The following is a 19,017-nucleotide window of genomic DNA, read 5'->3' on the forward strand; positions in this document are numbered from 1 at the left end:
ATATCGTATCTTACCTAGAGGGACTTCATGAAATAACAAGGAGGCTCAGCTCAGCTCAGCTCTGTGAGGCTGCACTCACTGTAGGCACTGGTGCTGGGAGCGAATGGGGCTGTCAGCTTCTGAGCACCTACAATATCCACACCAGATTTCATTACAACCTATTAAATAAGTGTAGAGATATTAAAGATTCAACCAACTGCTACTATGATTAAGAATTAGCATATCTGTATAAAAGGCTCCACACAGACCCCTCATTATGATCCTGTTAACTGTTGGATCCAGGTGTGTTTTTACAGCAAGGTCACGGACGACCACTTTAGTGACTGCTCCGGCCCAAAGGAGGAACTAAAGCATCATATTATAATGTGTGAAGTCTCGCATAATAATGTCGAACCACTGTTGGATTGAGTTAAAGGCTTTTCAGGTGACTAAAGAGTTCCAGCACTCATTTAGAGACAGCTGAGGGGCTGTTCATTGGGTTTGTGCTCTTCATTGGGGTCATCCTCTCTCATTTGCTGATGTTTGTTTTTGCTCTTGATGGGTTTCAGAATCATTAGGGCTGTTTGTCTCTGATAACCAAGCGGCCACAGGAGCCATGAGGGGCTGCTCTCCACGCTTCCATTCAGGATGAGCTACTGTATCATCCACAGCATGTTTACGCTGCAATGGAGCAGCAACATATACAGCTGCTGATGACCAATCTCCTGTAATTGCCTGTGGGGGCTCTGATGGGGGATTAATTACACAGTGTAATAGCAAATTATCAGATAACTTGCCTCAGCAAAACTTGAATGGGATTAAATTACACTGAGATTCGTGTGAATATGACAAGATGAAGACCTACCCTTTTTTATATGATGCGATATTAAGGCCATACGCGCCTATGAGGTTTAAGGACGTAGCAGCTTGGTAATAAGGTGTGTCAGTCTAAATATTACTAAACATTACTTCTGATGGTAAATCTAGTTTGTGCTCAGAGCAGCGAGGACACATAACGGAGGGGGAGGGGTCACAGAGAGACACGAGGCGCTGCACTCACAGGAAATCCACCTTCTTCCTGTTTTTTTATCATCTCAGTGATAATAATCAGTGTGAACAGACACACTGAGCAACAAAACCTCTGTAATGCAAATGAAGAGTTATTGATATCTAATCATTTTTTGCTGATGCTGATAAAAGGATCCTGTGACTTTGCGTAGCCTGATCTGGTGACGACGGAACCAAAAGCCTTTTATTACAGGCAGGTGTGTGAATTACACCTGCCGCTAAAACGCTGGAAACGAGACATTAGTGAGAACTAGTAGAACGGGTCCATCTCCTTGAAGTAATCTACCACTGTGAGGGAGGCGGCGTATTTTCTCCACCGAGGGTCTCACTACTCAGCCAACCCCCACAGAGGTCAGACAGTCTGCTCAGAATAACCCTCCTAATAAGTCACTTGGAAGAAAATGTGGGGAGTCAGCTGATTCCTAATCCACTCTTTTTCTCGCTCTGTGCTCACACATCAAGAGTCAGATTGATATGTGCAATCACATGAAAGCCCCTCTGCGGTGGGGGTACCACGCTCTAGTAGACCTGCAGGGGCTGGTGTGTTTTAGCAAAATGAGACATGGCTGATGCATTTGCAATGGAAATCCATGGAGCAGGACATGTGCAGTAGGCCTCTATAGCAAACAACAGGAAAAGAGAACCGCTGACGTCCGTGTCCCAGACGACCACAGAGACACTCAACCTCAAATGCAACCCATGACTAACAGAATCAAATTATGGAATTGATAAATAAATTACTGACACATATTTGGAAACAAATCCTCGATTATTTTCATTCCACGCATGTTCGGAGACAAACAGAGCCAAATCCTTTGTCATTACATATGTGTGCTTTCCCTCATGCTGTCGCCTGGTAGGGGTGAACAAAGAGTCAGGGGGTTCAGATGATTGACAGGCCTATGAACTATTACCGACAGGCTGTGTTTCTCTGTCTTAAATGCTAATCACACTTGCCAAGGCTTTTATGAGCATATAAAGGGACTTTCATTGTTGCTATGAACATCAACTCAATTTTTCTCAAATATATTCACAGAGATGATCATTTATGATAATACGTGATGATGACATTAAATAAATGGCACCACATATCTAATGCAAATGTTTTCAGTGGGGTGAACACCATTTAATCATTTGTTGGCAAAGAGAACGATAACAAAAGTCATTTCCACCGTTTTATTTGGCCACATAATTACAGAAGTGATTGCTGTTTTATTTAAAGGTTTGCTCTGTGCTGGCTGTCAGTCTGGGAGACGGTCCTCTTTCAAGTTTTGTTCCCAATAATGCTGATGCCCTATTTAAAATCATAATAATGCAGGCTAATATGACGAGCCATTTCTATATGCTCCAAGAGAGCTCCACAAAGAAATGCCAGCCTCTTTGTATCTCTTCCACCTCAAAAGGAGGGAGGTGGGAAGTGTCTGGGTGAAGAAAGGTAATCTCAAGGAATCCTGAGAGGAGCAGAGAGCGATTTCAGTGTCTGCACCAACTATTACTGGCTGTACCCATGTTCACGCTGACATCAGCTGAAGTGACAGGGGCAGATGACTCTTACTGATTTTGACATTTGTGCAGATGAGCTATTATATTAAAACAGAATGGACACAAATGAAACAGAAATTGAAATGCAGATGTATGAAATCTGACACTCCGTGCCACAAAACCCAACACTATTGCCCAACCCACTCATGGTTACTTCCTCTGAAGGCTGGATTTCATGCATGGCATAGAATTGTGTATTGGATTTATAAACCACAGCAACATGCTCAAGCAGGAGCCACTCATTCCAAACATGGCCTTTAGACCACGAATGGGACCTTCCTCATCTACAGGCACATTTATAAAACAGCTTCCTTACAAACTAATTATAATTCTCATTGAAGTGTCTGTGAAACGCATGTGAAGAGGGATTCACATATTTAAGTCTGATACAGAGCAGTGATGGAGATGCAACAAACTGATGTTTCATCTTTATGATGAAAGAAGAAGCATAAATACGCTCAGGAGATGAAAAAAGTGTTTTCACTGATGGTCTGAGTTTGTAAAGTTACAGTCGGTTACAGGTCAGATCATTTTAGGACATTCATGTCTTTCAGTAGTGTTTACATTTATGTGTCCTCTGCTTTGTGTGACTATCTTTGTTGCATAAACCATCATGTGTATTGTTTTATTCTGCGTTGATCCTTTGTTAGATCAAAGTAGCCTCATCATCTGTAACGCCCTTTTGGACGCACTTGGAACTTGATTAAATAAACTCTGACTTTCAAATCTGCTAGAAAGGATTTTCCAAAGATGTTCCGCACTTAAAAAACAACTACCAGCTTAAACTGTCAAAGGTGATTAATCACATCTACAGTAAGTCTTTGAGAGTAAACCTCTGTAGGCACTGCATCATAAAAATAAATAGATCAGCTGAATGAACTCACATTTCATTTATGTTGTGTTGTAAAAATGCATACATAACCTACACAGGTAATCAGTATGCATGGCAGGAGATAAAGCCATGAAGGTCAGTGCCATGTCTGCTGGCTGATAGGTATGCAAAGTCACAGGAGACGGAAGCCAGGATATTAAATGTTGTGCATTAGTCCGTTTGCTTTGTCCTCCTGATAAGAAAAGGATAAGAAAAAAACAGATAAAAGATCAACACTTTGTCCTTCATGTAATAACACGGTAGCAACTTTGAAACACAGAAGCACTTTTCTGACGTTTCATTTAATTCACCCAGTAAATGAAATTAAGTTTCAAGTGTCTAAACTATGAAGCTACGGGAAAAGTGATGTTATAAATACGACAGAGCTGTTGGAGAAGCAGACGCTCAACGCCCGGGCGATAATTCAAGGTTGGGTCGCCACCACCTCGTAGCGGAACAACAAAGCGGTTGATCCGTAAAGCCACCGTCGCTCCACCTGCGCGGCTCCGGATGCCGGAGAGGAGGAGTCAGGCTGGAGCACGCGCCTGGCCCGAACCTGCGGCCGTAGACCTGTCTGCGAGGAGGACGGAGCGGCGCGGCGCGGCGCGGAGCGGAGCGGCGCGGCGGAGGGAGGGGTAGCTGCCGACAGAATCGCCGAGCACCGACGGCGGCGAAGTGTCGCTGCACCTTACGAACCGGGGACGAGTCCGTTCCCCCACGAGCTGCTTCCCACGCGCACGGGCGGACGCGTTTAATGGCATTCGCGGAGTCTCCGCGGGCAGAAGAGGAGTCGTTACGGCGCGAGTTAGCTCAGGTTAGCTCGCTAACAAGGTCAGTTTCAATGTGGGGGCTGTCGGTCGCCGTTGTGGAGGCTGTAGCGTTAAGATGTCGTCCTGGTCCTGTTTGCTAACTCGGCTCCGTGCAGCGTTAGCACGGCCAGCGCGGGAGCGGCTACGTTCATCACCGCGGCACTCTCCCGGCGCTAGCTTCGGAGCTAGCCCCCGCTCGGCGCTCGGCGCGGCCACGTCCCGTCGTTTTCGGACCACTTCGGCGTCAGATGTTCGTTTCAAAGTGAAGGGAGCGGTCCCACACTTTGTTTGCGGAGCGTTGGTGGCGAGGCGCCAGCTGCTGTTCGCCCGACTCTCGGCAGCGGAGCCGGGCGGAGCTAGCGCTAGCCGCGGTCTCTGCGCCGGAGCTGCGCGTTCGTTCGGCGGGCGCCCCAGCAGCGGCTCGCTGCCGCCCGCGTCCGCCTAGAATAAAACAGGTGCATCCGATCCGAGGCGACGCGTCGCCACTCGGTCGCCGTTTGCCCCCTTTGTTTTTGCACGGCTTTGTTGAGTGACGACTGCACGGAGGCGCAATCCGCCCTGTGTGCGCAACTAGGTGGTTTATCAAGGTTGAACGCCGTAGGTGGCGTTATCATTTACAAAGGCCTAACTAGCGAGTCAAAGAACGGGCCCGGGCAGCTAGCGCGTAGTTGACGGCAGCTCGCTAACGCTAGCGGGGCGCCGGACGCTGGCAACGGGGGCAAAAGTCCCACTCGGTCCACCGGCGCTGGATTCTGGTGGCAGTGACGGGTCGGGTCCATTTACGCGTCAACGCGGCGGTGAGAAACGCCATGAAGTCCGCTTTAATCTGACTTTAACTCGCCAAATCCTCCGTCTTCGCTCACTTTGCTGCAGTTGGAGCGCATTAACAGTTACATGTAAATGGGTTTACACCTGCCAATCAGTAGCAGCAGTTATTCCGCTCGCACGGAAGTGAGTTTTGTTCGGGACTTTGGGCCAGCGCTGCTGCGCTTCCCTCGTGTTCCGGATCCCTGTGATCTCTCAGAGCCAACGCTCCTCCATCACCGGCTCGTGACCGCATCCAGGCGTTTTCCCGAGCGAGCCCCCGGTCCCGATGCCGGGTTCGACCCCGCTCAGCCGCGGCCCCGCACGTATTCCATTACTGCGTGGAACAGCTTGCGGGGCAACACGAGGGAAACATCCAGTTGCAAAGCAAGCTTGTGTTGTGAAACGTTTGTTATTCAGCTCATGCTCTATCTGGAGGCTGCTGAATGTGGTACATCAGTTCAATTGGCCCTGAGTGCCACTGTGCATCAGAGTCCTAATTATTTTTGATGGTTTTGAGTTTTAACTACCGTTGAACTGCAGACAGCGTGGATGCCTTCATTGTTGGTCCCCCTTACTAGTGGGCCTCGGTGTGAAATGGATAGGAATCCCCCACGCTGTGCCTTTGTACTGTTTACCATACATGAAAGCAGTGTATCAGTCATCAGTGAGGAATACGAGATTGTGTTACACTCAGTTCAACAACAACAACAACAGCAGCGCTGTTTTTATAGGAGCTCTAGTTTAGAACCGGGGCTTTGACACCATATGTCCTACATATCTTTGCAGCAGCGTCTAAGCTCACTCTGCTGTTTTTAAGAAATTGTCATGATGATCACAGTGAGGCACAGTTATTCAGCTTTATCGCTAATGTGAAATATCTTTTTAATAAGCAGGTCATGGAATAACTGTTGCTGATTCTGTTTCATTTCTACAGCCTTCTTTGCTACTGACATGGATTCATCTGCATGCTTTTGTTAGGGCTCTGCCTTTTCCCCCAGTGACACATCCTCATTATTAGTCAGGTTTACTTTACTCAATCACATCCTGTTACTGTACGTGACGTGTTTCAGCTCATTGCAACTCTGCAGATCAGCGTTTAAACCTTTCATTTTAGTTTCATGAGGTGCTGCTTGATGTTGATTGTGAATTCCTAACGCGATTCTAGGCCACGTTGTTGAAACCTTACTAGGATGCACAGATGTTTTTCCCTAATGTATGTGGCTACAGCCTGAGGCGAGGCAAAATGCTCAATTCTGAGTGAAATTAGACTTACATGTACAGACACAGCCTATTTTTATGTTAATGTTGGTCCTGTACAACAGAACCTGGTGTGAATGAAGCAGTGTGTCTTGTTCTTATGCTCAGCTCCAATATTACTCTTTTTGCCTCTAAATATTGTTTCCTATAAAGACTAGTGTTTGGCTGAGACATGTGATATGAATTCCACTTGGCTGACTCAGTAGATAAGACCCCAGATAAGGTGCATGTCTCAACCTGGTTACTGGGGAGAGACATGGCTCAGGACTCTCTTTGTACAGTATTTGAGACTCCAGTTTTCAGTCACGTCTTTTCCCAAATTAAATATTCAGCCATTGAAATGGGCTTTTCATTCAGTATTTCAAACTGAATACAGAGTGGTGGAGGTTCCAGGAGGCTGCAGCTGTGAATTCATGGCATATTATATGTGAAATACCTGGTGTTTAGTAATTGTCCTTTATTGTGCCAGAAACACAACAATAGACTCCTGCAGTACATATTATGAGATTATTATAGATAAAATGTTTTTATTAGTCACTAATATCAGTTCTTGTGTTACCAGAGCTTTACAGTATTACCTTAGTATTAAGGTTTTGTTCAGGGATGAATCATGGATTTCACTGGCTTAACTATAGCTGCCCACCATTATAGAGATACTGACTTTATAGAAATAGATAATTAGATCCAGATATTGTGATCAGTTAGAGTAGAAGCCATTGAAGAAGAAGAAATGTACTTAACTTCATGGAAACCAAAAGTTGGGAAAAAATAGCTTTTAGTGTAAAGGCTTTTCAAAATAGTCTTGGATACAGGTTATAGTGTTAATGGTCACAATTACAGAAGGATACTTCAAATAATTTTTGAAGTTCTACAGTATATGTCTAATTTGTGTGTGTGAAGCCTGACACTTTTAATCTTATCACAAACATAAATGTCTTCAAGAAATAAATCTTTCTGATGTTTTTTATTTTTGTTGTTTGACACCAGTGGGTGCTGCTAGGCAGAGGTCTGTACAGAATCAGAAAGATTTACTGCCAAATTTCTAAGATTTTCATCACTCCCACCAGCAAATGTTGTCTGGTTAGAATCTTTCTGCCCTATTCATCAGGGACAATACAGGTGCTCATCTGTTTAATGTACTGCAGATAGAATACATGAATTGCAAAAAGCCTTGATAAATTGGTTTTTATTACGTGGATTTAAAGGTTGAAAACACTTCTAGATCTCCATGAGTTCATGTTATTTCACACAACAGACACAATGCGAGTATTCCTGTGTGTCAGCGCAGTGATGGGTATTGTTAGCATTTAGATTGAATCTGTAATTTCTGCTCATGTTATTCAGGTTGAAACAGAACGTGAGTAATTGATCCTTTGTAAGTCAGAGGGAGCGAGCTAGACTAATCTGAAGCTGTGTGTGCCACTCATTCGGAGGCACGTGTATCCAGTTTACTGGAGGACAGTTCATTTAAATCCACGGTTGTTTTTTTCCAAAACGACTACCTCTCATTAGGCTTTTATCATTTCATAGCTTTTACTGAAGATATGTAAATTGTATGTTTTGTCCTATGAGAGCGTGCCTCATTGCATTGCAGACCTCTTTCACTGACTGTTATTTGCATAAATCATACAGAAATTGCAGGGCTTAGTTCAAACGGCATAAAACATTTCGTGGTGTTTTTGTGTAAACTGATTAATAACACAGCATAGATTGTAGAGCAAGAGGTCGGCCAGTGTATGATGCTTGTTGCACTAATACCCTCTGCAAGAAATCTTTTCCTGCATATATTTTGGAGCGTACAAGTTGACGTCACAGCCCTGTGCCAGTCAGGCATTAGGATTCCAGGCAATCGGCTGACCCTGCTCTGCATGTTTTGCGTGCAAGAGGATTGGGGTTGGCTGGGTCAGCACAATGGAGACACTAATTTAACCCCCCAGAGCACCTAATTAAGACCTACAACCAAGACAGACGTCCTTTGACATTTGTACATGTCAAAAAAAATATTATATTCAAATTGTAGTTAAGACAGAGAAGACTTGGTAGGATGTCATTGTTTTAGTTGTTTTAAGAATCAAATGGTTCCAGGGATGTTTCTTCTTGTCACACCTGTGTTTGTTTGTGTGTTTCCTCTCATAGCTGACTGACATGGCTGTCTAACAGGCTGCCAAGCATCTCTTCATGGATCACAGAGGACACCAAAGAAAACCACAGCATCATTGAGCATAGCCAATAACTAGGGAATCTGATACACAGGTATATCATTAGACTGACTTCAGTGCATGCGGCCTTTTGAGTTGTTCATAGGCATCTGTGGGGCAGCCCGAAGGCCTGTCGCTATGCACTCCAAAAGAAGAGAAATGAGCTGCGTGGATCCTGGGAGGAGCAGACCTCTTTTATACAGGACTATTCCTCTGGTAATAGGGCTTCTAGTGACTATGGCCCAGGGGACTGTGTCAGAACACCAAGAAACAATGGTGGAGATCATATCTGTGGAACTCGAGGCTTCTATGCAGTCCTCTGTGCTCTCTGAGCTCCAGGCTGCAGCATCCTCAGTAGGTGAGGGGCCACCTACAGCCATCGCAGAGCCTGCAAGAAATGGCGGCGTGCATGCTGGCATACCTGACTCCTCTGCAGTCACTGGCCAGGTGTTCCAGTTGAAGGTTCCACCAGGACCGGCCAATGCTAGCTGCAACGTTCGCGTAAGTACACTGACATGCAAGGAAAAATGTGAGATCTAACATTTTGAACCTGATGTGTTATGTTCACAGTTAATCAAATTTAGAATATTTAACATTTGATTTAATGATGCAACGTGTTCAGTCGATTAGAGCAGTATTGATGTTTGTAAGAGACTAAAGTCTGTTTATAAGAGAAATTTAGCGATAAAGAAGTTGCGTCATTTGATCTCGTCCGACCCTGCCTTTAAGACACAGCTTCAGAGTGTACCTCAGACAACCCCAGAATGCAGTTGTGCTCAAGGCAGGAAAAATTGTATTGTACACTTGATAGTCTGCAAGTCTATAGTACATTTATAGGCAAACTAGTCAAAGGATGAATAAGTGCAGGAACTATTGATTTGTACATGTTTCTAGACATAATACCTATTATTTACTTGTATAAGGAGCCAACTGGAGTCATTTATTCAGCTATCACTGTTAGTACCCGTAGCTGGTGCATAGCATTTATTCCTTATATTTTGATCACTGTATTACTGCTGATTGAAGCTGACTCTGGTTCAATTTGTTCCAGTCAGACTTGTGAATGCGATGAGATTGTTAATGGTCCAAGTGGTGATACAGAATGATATCCTGTCACTCAGTAATAACTCAAAATGAAGAGTGATGACTCACATGGTTGTCATGATGAACGGGGGCTCTCTCTCTGCTTCCTGTTCATATTTGGCACAGTTTGATAAACCAAATGGAATTAAGAGGTTGGATGATTAGCAAAAGCGTTTTGCTTTTATTTGTCATACTGGTGTTTCTTTCATCTGTGAGGTATTTTCATTTCCTCTTTTACTTGCAGCTTCATTGTTATGTAGCACACAATGGAATCCTAAATAAATAATGGGTTTACTGCTTTAGTCATCTGTTTACTCATTGGTCTCTGAATAAGTATAAAGTCTACTCATAATTTAGATTTATAACTTTAGTCATATGAATTCCGACAGAATAAAACAGTGATAGTGCTGTGACTTTTCTTTCTGTAGCTCACAGAGATGGGGAAGGAGACACTACCCTCCTGGCTATATTGGGACAAAGAACAATGCATTTTGAGAGGCTTGGCTCTGGAGCAGGATAAAGGTGTGTATCATATCTTGGTGTCTGGCGAGGAGATAATTGAGAAGAATGGCAGCGAAATGTTCCCCAGTACAGTCTTCTCCATCGAAGTATTCCCAGAAGAACGGGCAGACACAGAGCCAGCCCTGTTAACTCTTCAGTCTGACAGCAGTGGCCTCCAGCCTTTCACCTGTGGCTCTGAGGAACTTGCTACTGTCCTCACTGTCATCCTGGATGCTGACTTGACAAAGATGCTGGCAGAACAGAGGGTCAACTTACTAGGCATAATGAGAAAATTCTCGCATGTGCCTCTGGAGCACATGCGGGTGGTCCCTGTTGTCAACAACCGCTTGTTTGACATGTCTGCTTTCATGGCTGGACCAGGGAATGCTAAGAAAGTGGTTGAGAATGGGGCCCTGTTGTCATGGAAGCTTGGATGTGCTCTTGACCAGAGCAATATCCCAGATATTAGCAGCGTACAGTATTCGGCCAAAGACGGGACCATGTCCTCCAGGCTGGGCTACCCGGTAGTTGGTTGGCACATTGTCAACAAAAAGCCCCATGGAGTAAAAAGGGTCAGGCGGCAGTTGAACAACACTCCTACCCCAGTGCCCTCCGTTCTTCCTCCAACTACTCACCCAGAGCCCCCGCTTCGTGTCGTTCCCACCCCAACGTCTCCCTCTATCGCTCCAGCAACTGACAACACGGCTCCCCCTGTACGAGGCCCTTTACCTCTTCCAGTTAAGCCCACTATGAGGGTCAGGGATCAAATAGCCCACACACCTGTCTTTGGACCCCCCCAACCAACAAGAGTAATAGGAATTACAAGCACCATCCCTATCCAACCAACCATGACCAGGCCTACTTTTGTGGAGGCCACAGCTGTGCCAACGCCACCATCCACAACCAAAAAACCCAAACCTACTGCTACAAGGAAGCCCAAGAAACCCAAAACATCCACCCCAGCTCCCCGGGAGCCCAAATCCACCACACCTAAACCTCCGAGGCGCACAACACCCTTCTCACTGGCTCCAGATTCAAACGATCAGCCACAGATCCGTAACGCAATAGATCAGGTGAATGCATGGGTCGGCACATATTTTGAAGTTAAAATTCCCCCCGATACATTTTTTGACAAAGAGGATGGCACCACTGATAAGCTACGTTTAACTCTGAAGAAAACCCCCAAAGAAGCAGTGAATGAAACATCTTGGATACAGTTCAATAGCACGATCCAGCTCCTGTACGGCCTCCCAGGTGAGAACGATACTGGGAAACACGAGTACTTCATGCTAGCCACTGATAAAGGTGGCAGGAGCGTTATGGATGCATTTGAGGTACAAGTCAACAATTGGTCCACTAATGGCAAACCATCAGTTGTGTTTACTGCTCGTTTCCATGGTGACGCCACCACTTTAAACAATGATGTTCATAAGAAAATTCTTTTGGCCCGAAAGTTGGCTTATGCCTTTGGGGATCGCAACAGCAGTGCGGTGACCCTGAGAAACATCACAAGCGGCTCCATTGTGGTGGAATGGACCAATAACAGTCTCCAAGAAAGTCCTTGTCCAAAGGAGCAGATCATCAGTCTCAGCAACAGGATCTCTGATAACAAAGGGAAACCTAAACAAGCCTTCGTCAAAGCCATGGAGCCAGAATTTATACCTATCAACATCTCTGTTCGAGGCGCCAATAAATGTCAGAGCTACATGTTCATTCCACCAGGAGAGGTGCATTTGCCTGTTCTGCCCACAGCTACACCTTCACCTGGGAGCAGTCGTAGCAGTGGCACTGATGACGTTTACCTGCACACCGTCATTCCTGCTGTTGTGGTGGCTGCGCTGCTGCTCATAGCCGGGATCATAGCTATGGTCTGCTATCGCAAGAAGCGCAAGGGGAAGATGACGATAGAGGAGCAGGCCACCTTCATCAAGAAAGGAGTCCCCATAATCTTTGCTGATGAATTAGATGATTCCAAGTCTCCTCCGTCCTCCAGCATTCCTCTGATTCTTCAGGAGGAAAAGCCTCCACTTCCTCCTCCAGAGTACCCTAATATGGCCGGTCCCCACAGTACTCTACTTAACCAGGATCTGCTGGAGGAGTATTCTCTTTATCAAGATGATGACCCTAATGCGCCTCCTTATCAGCCACCACCACCATTTACTGTCCCCATAGAGGGCAAGGGCTCCCGGCCCAAGAACATGACCGCGTACAGGTCACCTCCCCCTTACGTGCCTCCCTAACGCACACTGGAGCTTTAAGTTTGGGAAGCAGCTGCAATGTAGGGATGCTTGTTGACTGCGACGTGACTTTGACTTTGTAGAGAAGCAGGCAACCATACAGTACCATTTATCTGAAAATCATGGATAGGACACTGTTGTACAATTCTACTACTGGCACAGGGCAGATGGACGGGGAACAGTTTGTAATTGCAGCACTTCTTTTTTTTTGTTGTTCTTCAGATCTGCTTTTGACTTCTTACATATTCTTTCGTCTGTTTTTTGCCAAGAACAGTCAGTTTTATCTTCAACGATGTACTATTTCTATTGTATAGAAAATAATAAAGAACCAGGAAACACTGAAGTCCACAGGGCCTTTGAGCAGATGTCACCATGACAACAGACTCGAGGCTCTCCCTCACAATGTTAATCTTTATGAGTTGTATGTCACTTTTATCTGTCCTTGGGCCAGGTTTGCTAAGATTTTGCACCTGTTATTTCTAGAGGGGAGCGAAACAAAAAGCCAAACTGAAAAGCATGAAACATTTTTACACACACAACTGTTTGTTAGACTTTGATCCTTCCCGGTTGTGTAACACGCTTTGTTCCCTCTTGACAATAACATGCAAAATTTGCACTTATGCAAATTCTGGTTAAACCTTGCTTCATGCGTCTGGCGTCGGAACAGCACGCGGTAGTTAAATAAGCAGAATATCTTTTTGTATCCTTGAACTCCCCACATGAGATTCCTGTGGTACTTGATCACAAAGGACATTACTGATCACGCCTGTTGTACATGTAGCCAAATTAAGTTACAAAGCAAATGACTTTTTTTTTTTTTTTAAAGTCTTACTGTGTGTGCCACTGGACCTGCCTGTGAGATGACTGGTTTCTGCTGTTGCCAGGGTGATGTCTGTGGTCAAAAGGCACACCTTGTGGGGTTGCTACATCAGTAATAACGGGGCCAATGGTATGCTGTGGTTCACAGCAGGGTGAGAGTTGGCGACACAGTCAGCAAGGTGGAGCCAGTGTCTTTCATTCAGCTGGTTTTATTGGGGGGTGAGGGTGGGGAGGGGGCTCAGGGTGCTGTATTACCATGGCTCTGCCTCCGGGTGTTGCACTGTCACATGTAGTGCACTGCCTGTTGAGCGTTCGGACGAGGGGATGTACATAATTGTGTGCCTGTGAAATTAAACAACTCCATAATGTTAGTGTTTTATTGGTAAACTAGTCGGGGGAGGCAGGGACACAGCGGGAAATAATTTTATTTTTCAATTGTATGTCTAGATTTATGATCACAATCATTTAAAAATGACTTTATAGTTTGTGAGGGTATAAAAGATCGTTTACCTTCCCGTCACAAAAATAATGCATTATCTCAGTATGATGGGAAACAAAGAAACCACGATAATATGTGAATTATGTAGATTTCATATCTGATATCACTACAAGAAAAATGGTTAAAAATCTAATGTTTTTACTGAGTTTTTGATACAGTCTTAAACTTGTTTTATGAAAATATATTAATAAAATGTAATACTATTTGTAAAGCCTCAGAGGTTGTGTATGGTGCTTTTTTTACTTAATGATAAGATACAGTATCTCTGTGGTAAATATGTATGTACAGTACAGTAGCTGCATTTGAGGGCCAGTAAACACTATATTTAGCCAATGAAAATGTCTTGGTACCTTTATATTTCCAGGAGAGCATGCAGCAGCATCATAACTGTAAGTACAGCACTAACGTTGGTCTCCTCACGGAGTTCTAAATTCTGTTTATTCTGTCAAACACACACCTACAAGGACCTGTGGCCTTTCGTAGTCCTGCTTTACTGCATGCTGCCATCTTGAAGCACACCTTAATTGGTTGCACTGGTTGGCTGGTTTTGGTGATCACATGAACGACCCGCTCTTTATTATAACAAAGCGAATCCATCGCAGCTTGGCGGCGGTGAGGCGGTGGTATTTTAAGAGAAGTGCTCCGTTTCGGTGGCATTTAGGTGGGCACTGTGTCTTATTTTGGCTCCCTTCTCCTACATCTCTTGGAGGAATATCAATAATGATGACTAATAGCTGCTCTCAAATGTTTTTTTCCCAGCAAAGAGTTTCTGTCATGATGGCTTTCTCAGGGGAGGATAAAAAAAGCATCCATCGGTTGGTGTCACGCTGGACCTGTGCTCCTCAGACAAAAGCACGTTTTCTGTGTTCACCACGTTGTCACAGAAATTGTCCTTTTGTTTGTATATCATCTTTACTTTGTTAAGTAAAGACTTAATATGTTTTGTTCTCTATGTTTTTTAGAGAGCACTAAACGTCTGACAGGCCGATATTTTAGTCTTCGTATAGAGAAGCATCTCCAGACTAGAAGTTATTGCAGAGTTTATGGAGGATGTAAAAGCTATTTTTACCCATAACTTCATGCAAATCACTGTACTGACTAAAGAGCCTTCTGTTGTCGGCGCTGTAATTATGTTGTCTGCGTGGGTCTGGTGTATTCAGTATTACCTGTGTTAGTTTTAATAATGGGTGGTTATGCAAACCGAGTGTAAAATAATCATTTATTATTTATTAGCCAACAACCATCTAACTGTGGGCGATTGACTCGTGTTCGAGAGTCATCAGTGATACTGGACCTGAAAGCTGGGCCCTTGTGGCATAAGTAGCAGACATGATTTCAGATGATTTAGAATCCAGTGCAAACAGAAAAAGCAACACACTCAAATGATGATGGGAACAGAGAGCAGCAGGAATAATTCAGGTTAGAGCCTTGTAGGAGAGAGACACAGCACAGGCGGTCCAGTAACAATGCATTTCAGTAGAGCTGTAAGGATTAGCTGATTAACTGGTCAGTTGACAAATAATTATCTCAGAAGCAACGTAGTTGACAAAGAAGTGAGCAGCTGTTTGACTTTCATGATATTAAATTATGGTTAATTAATAACAGTCTTGACTTTAGGAAAAGGTGAGTTAAGTCATTTGCTTAGAAGGTTAATTATTAATGAAATTAATGGTCAACTACAATTCTAGTGAACATGGGTAATGATTAAACACTACTGGCAAATTATTAGACTCATGTTACATGTTCTTTTTGGAGTAGGTGCACCTTTACCTTCAAATAACGTCTGATTTAGGTGTTTGTAGGTACAAATGTTTTACATTTCCTTCTTTATTCAACTGGAAACTAGAGTAATAGGCTTGTGATAATTACTGCTGTACATTAGGGGAATTTGCATGTGTACAATGTGTTTCCCTCTTGTAGCAGGTGAGTGAGCTGCTCAGTACAATACTCTGATCACCAGCACGCTGTATTTTCCTTATTAGGCACAATGCACCAAGTCACACTCTGGTTTAATGGCCTGTTTTAATATCCGTCGGCACAAATTTCCATGAGACTTGACAACCTCTTGTAACCCCTGCTATACAAGAACTCTATTAATACTCTGGAAGGATGATCTAACCGCTACATCAGCAGTGGAGTAGTTTGAATGTACAAATGGAGTTGACTAATCAATAGCAGCAGCGGCAGCAGCAGCAGATAATGAGCGTGTATCGGAATGAGGGACTGAGGCTATTTTATGCCCCGCCAGTCTCTCTCCTCAGCACCCTGCCTCTCTGCTCATTAAGGATTTAAGGCTAATGCATGTGATGAAAAATATATAACCCCATGAAAACGAAAAAGAAATGACCTTTGAGTTGGTGGTGTGTTTGATGCAGTGCACTTATAGTTGAGCCGCTGTGGTCGCTCTGCAGCCCCTGCACAAAGTCTCATCTGTCTCTTTTAATTTTCTGGAATCAGAGTCACAGTAGATCAAATAGGAATGAACACCAATAATTAGCTTCTTAATTATTTGAAATTGCTTCACAGATTTCTACATATTCACACGTCGTGTTTATGCAGCACCTGCTGTACCTTTTGTTATTTCAGACACCTTCAACATTAATCAAAACTGGTGTTTTGTAAGCGTGATTATAATTCCTGGGCTCCTAACAAATTCTAATTAGGCCTGTAGCCATGCCAGGCCAGACTCTCATTGCAACCAGGAGGCTAATTATTTCCACTGCACCGTGTTATTGACACAAACTTTTCTCTTGATTAAAAAAGAAAAACTAATCAGCCTTTGTGTACACCCTAATGCTTGAGGGGGTGGTAACATGATCTGCTACTTAACAGTGGAAACAGCAGAGGGGGTACGATGGTGGGCAGCACCACATGATACGGACAACACAGTAATAGGCCTCATTAGAGGCCCAACGCCCAAGAAATGTGGCACTCTGTTTCCCATTAGGCTGAAAGCACAGTGATAAGAAAAGCATCATAGTGATGAAGGATAATTGTCAGGGAGGCAAGAGGGCCATATTTCACACTTTATTACCAACAATCTAGAGAATGTTCCTCCTGACATTATACACGCAGCATCAATATGTGTCCTACTGAAGTTTACACAACCAGGACGTCTGCTAATGTGTTGGCAACGACCTCCGCAAAGAGCAGGATGAGTTTATAGGCAACAACTTGGTCTCATGTTTGAAATGAAACTAGTGAAACCCATAAAACTAGGTTGTTCTGGTTACAAATGTAATGAGTAAAGCTGGTGATTTATCTGGTTACACTTTTGTAGCATTATGGGAAAAATGGAGTCGTCAGCTGGAAGAGAGTTCGGTAGAAATAAGGTTGGCATTGATTTATAATGCTTTTTTCTGTTACTGCAAATGCATTTACTGTAGTATCAACTGGAGTTAGTGTTTGTAGGTGAGAAAAGCAAACATGTCTCTGCCCCCCCCCCCCCTCCCCCCATCTCAGGCGGCGGCTCCGCTCCTGCTGCCAACGACGGCAGCGCCATCTTGTGGGCGAACGCGGTAAGTTCATTTGAACGCTTTCCAGCGGCGACGCTCGCTCGCTCCCTCGCTCGCGCGCACTGCTCTGGGAACAGGAAGTCTATTCAGAAGTACATTTTGTCGTGTGTCGGCGCTCGTTGTACAGATTTGTACAGACTTCCAGTCGCAGACAGGCCGGTGAGAGCCCGCTGGGGAAAGCGGAGACAGACGTGGGCTGATTCAGGATCAGTAGATGGCAGTAGCATCACACCCGGGCCGCGCAGGTACTGATGCCCAACCTTCACACGAGATCATCTTTAAGGACAAATAACGAGTCGCCTTAAACTGTGGTAAACAACACACAGCGCTATAATTATGATGGAGCAGATACTGAATGTACAGACTACAACATATAAGATATGAGGCGTGATTTAAATTCATTACCTTCGAGGATTCTGCAGATGATGCAGGAATCAATGAAGGTGCAATGGATGCTATTTACTAAACGGTGCAGCACCAAAGTAGTGGTGCTCAGTTAATTCCCTTTGATAATAAAACGCTTCGCCTGTCTCTTAAGGCACTCTCCTAATTAGAAAGTGAGATAAGTTAGAACAACTGTGAGTCTCCATAATTCAGTCACAGATTTAGAAACTGTGTGGACTAATTGCATTTTGCCTCTTATCTCATAAATTGGATCCATTCCAGAGCCGTGATGGGAATCGGCGTCTTCAGTCATGGAGGGAGCCCCGTTTGTGTGCATGCGGTGGTGTTAGACGGGGGGGGGGGTTCAAAGGCGACTGGTGGGAGAGGACACGACAGATGCTGCCTTGTACTGGGCGCCTGCACTGGTGTTAATGGTGTGAGGAGCATTTTAAGCTGGGCCGAGAGCAGAGGAAGATCCCTGTCACATGAGATGTTATTAGAAGCATTTGCACGGCGGAGTGTAGGTCAGGCCCCCCTCACACACACACACACACACACACACACACACACACACACACACACACGCACGCTCCCCGGCTCTGATGTGTCACGTTGACTTGCAGGGACCGCGGCTGAATCAACGTGTTGCTTCATTGCAGACAGCGCGGCAGCAGGAGCGCCGCTCTCGGCGCCGTGCAGCACGTTCCTCCCTGTTGAAGCTGAAAGTAGAGAACGCAGCTCAGAGCCTCTCGCCCCCAAACCAAGCGATCTGCCGCGTCTCCTGTCGGCGCAGCGCGTCCCGGGTGCTCCCTGCTGCCGATGGCCAGATGGGTCAGGGATTGTGTGCTCGGGTCGGGTCGGGACGGGCCCCTTCTGTTCTCTGCGAGGGTCCACTCACGGGACCCAAACCCCAGAGACCAGAATTATAGACTCTGGATCACAAGGTTGATGGACTGCAAGCTGAGCTTAGGCATCCGCCGCACACAGGTACACAAACACGCAGTCTGAGTGCACATGTGTATGAAATATTAAAGCCGTGGAGGAGCCGGATCTGTCAGAAGCCAGAGTGTTTCACTGATTAACACAGAAATTAACAAAAGAAAATGTAATTTGATGTAATAAGCTTGGAGCGGACCTGATCTTTTATCATTTCAGACATGCTGTTCAGGAGGGTTGCATTACTGAAGTGAGATTTTTCTTGCCATGTCATGTGGAAATTTAGTCAAGTCATCTTCAACTGTTATTGCAGTCCATTAACTCCATTGTGAGGATACATAATTGATGCAGCCTTTGGGTAGAGTTTAATCAAATGGAGAGTGCTCGACACTCCACCGCCTGCTGAAAAATGAGACACACAATATTCAGTGATGTCGTTTGTGAGGTGAGACTATAATTCACTCCTTGAATTGATTTATAATCATTTGACTGTACACTTTCCCAACAATGCC

General features: G+C 44.7%; 1 protein-coding gene and 1 long non-coding RNA gene across 3 annotated transcripts; one reads left to right on the top strand and one right to left on the bottom strand.

Annotated features, from left to right (window-relative positions):
- Positions 1-3,004: 3,004 nt before the first annotated feature.
- Positions 3,005-5,447, bottom strand: LOC129604342 (uncharacterized). The gene is made up of 2 exons (XR_008695140.1): positions 5,182-5,447; positions 3,005-3,653 (listed from the first exon to the last, which is right to left on the bottom strand). It is a non-coding gene; the product is annotated as an uncharacterized LOC129604342 (long non-coding RNA).
- LOC114858877 (dystroglycan 1-like) lies at positions 3,821-13,887 on the top strand. 2 transcript variants are annotated; one of them, XM_029156535.3, is made up of 3 exons: positions 3,821-4,291; positions 8,470-9,032; positions 10,043-13,887. In XM_029156535.3, the coding sequence occupies exons 2-3, from the start codon at positions 8,613-8,615 to the stop codon at positions 12,353-12,355; spliced, it is 2,733 nt and encodes a 910-aa protein (XP_029012368.1). In that variant the 5' UTR covers positions 3,821-4,291; positions 8,470-8,612; the 3' UTR covers positions 12,356-13,887. The 2 variants fall into 2 exon arrangements, with proteins under 2 accessions (XP_029012368.1, XP_029012369.1); XM_029156536.3 differs by having other exon boundaries at positions 3,821-4,274.
- The last annotated feature ends 5,130 nt before the right edge of the window (positions 13,888-19,017 follow it).

The sequence above is a fragment of the Betta splendens genome, chromosome 7 (assembly GCF_900634795.4).
Source record: "Betta splendens chromosome 7, fBetSpl5.4, whole genome shotgun sequence".
In the NCBI taxonomy this organism is placed as follows: domain Eukaryota; kingdom Metazoa; phylum Chordata; class Actinopteri; order Anabantiformes; family Osphronemidae; genus Betta; species Betta splendens.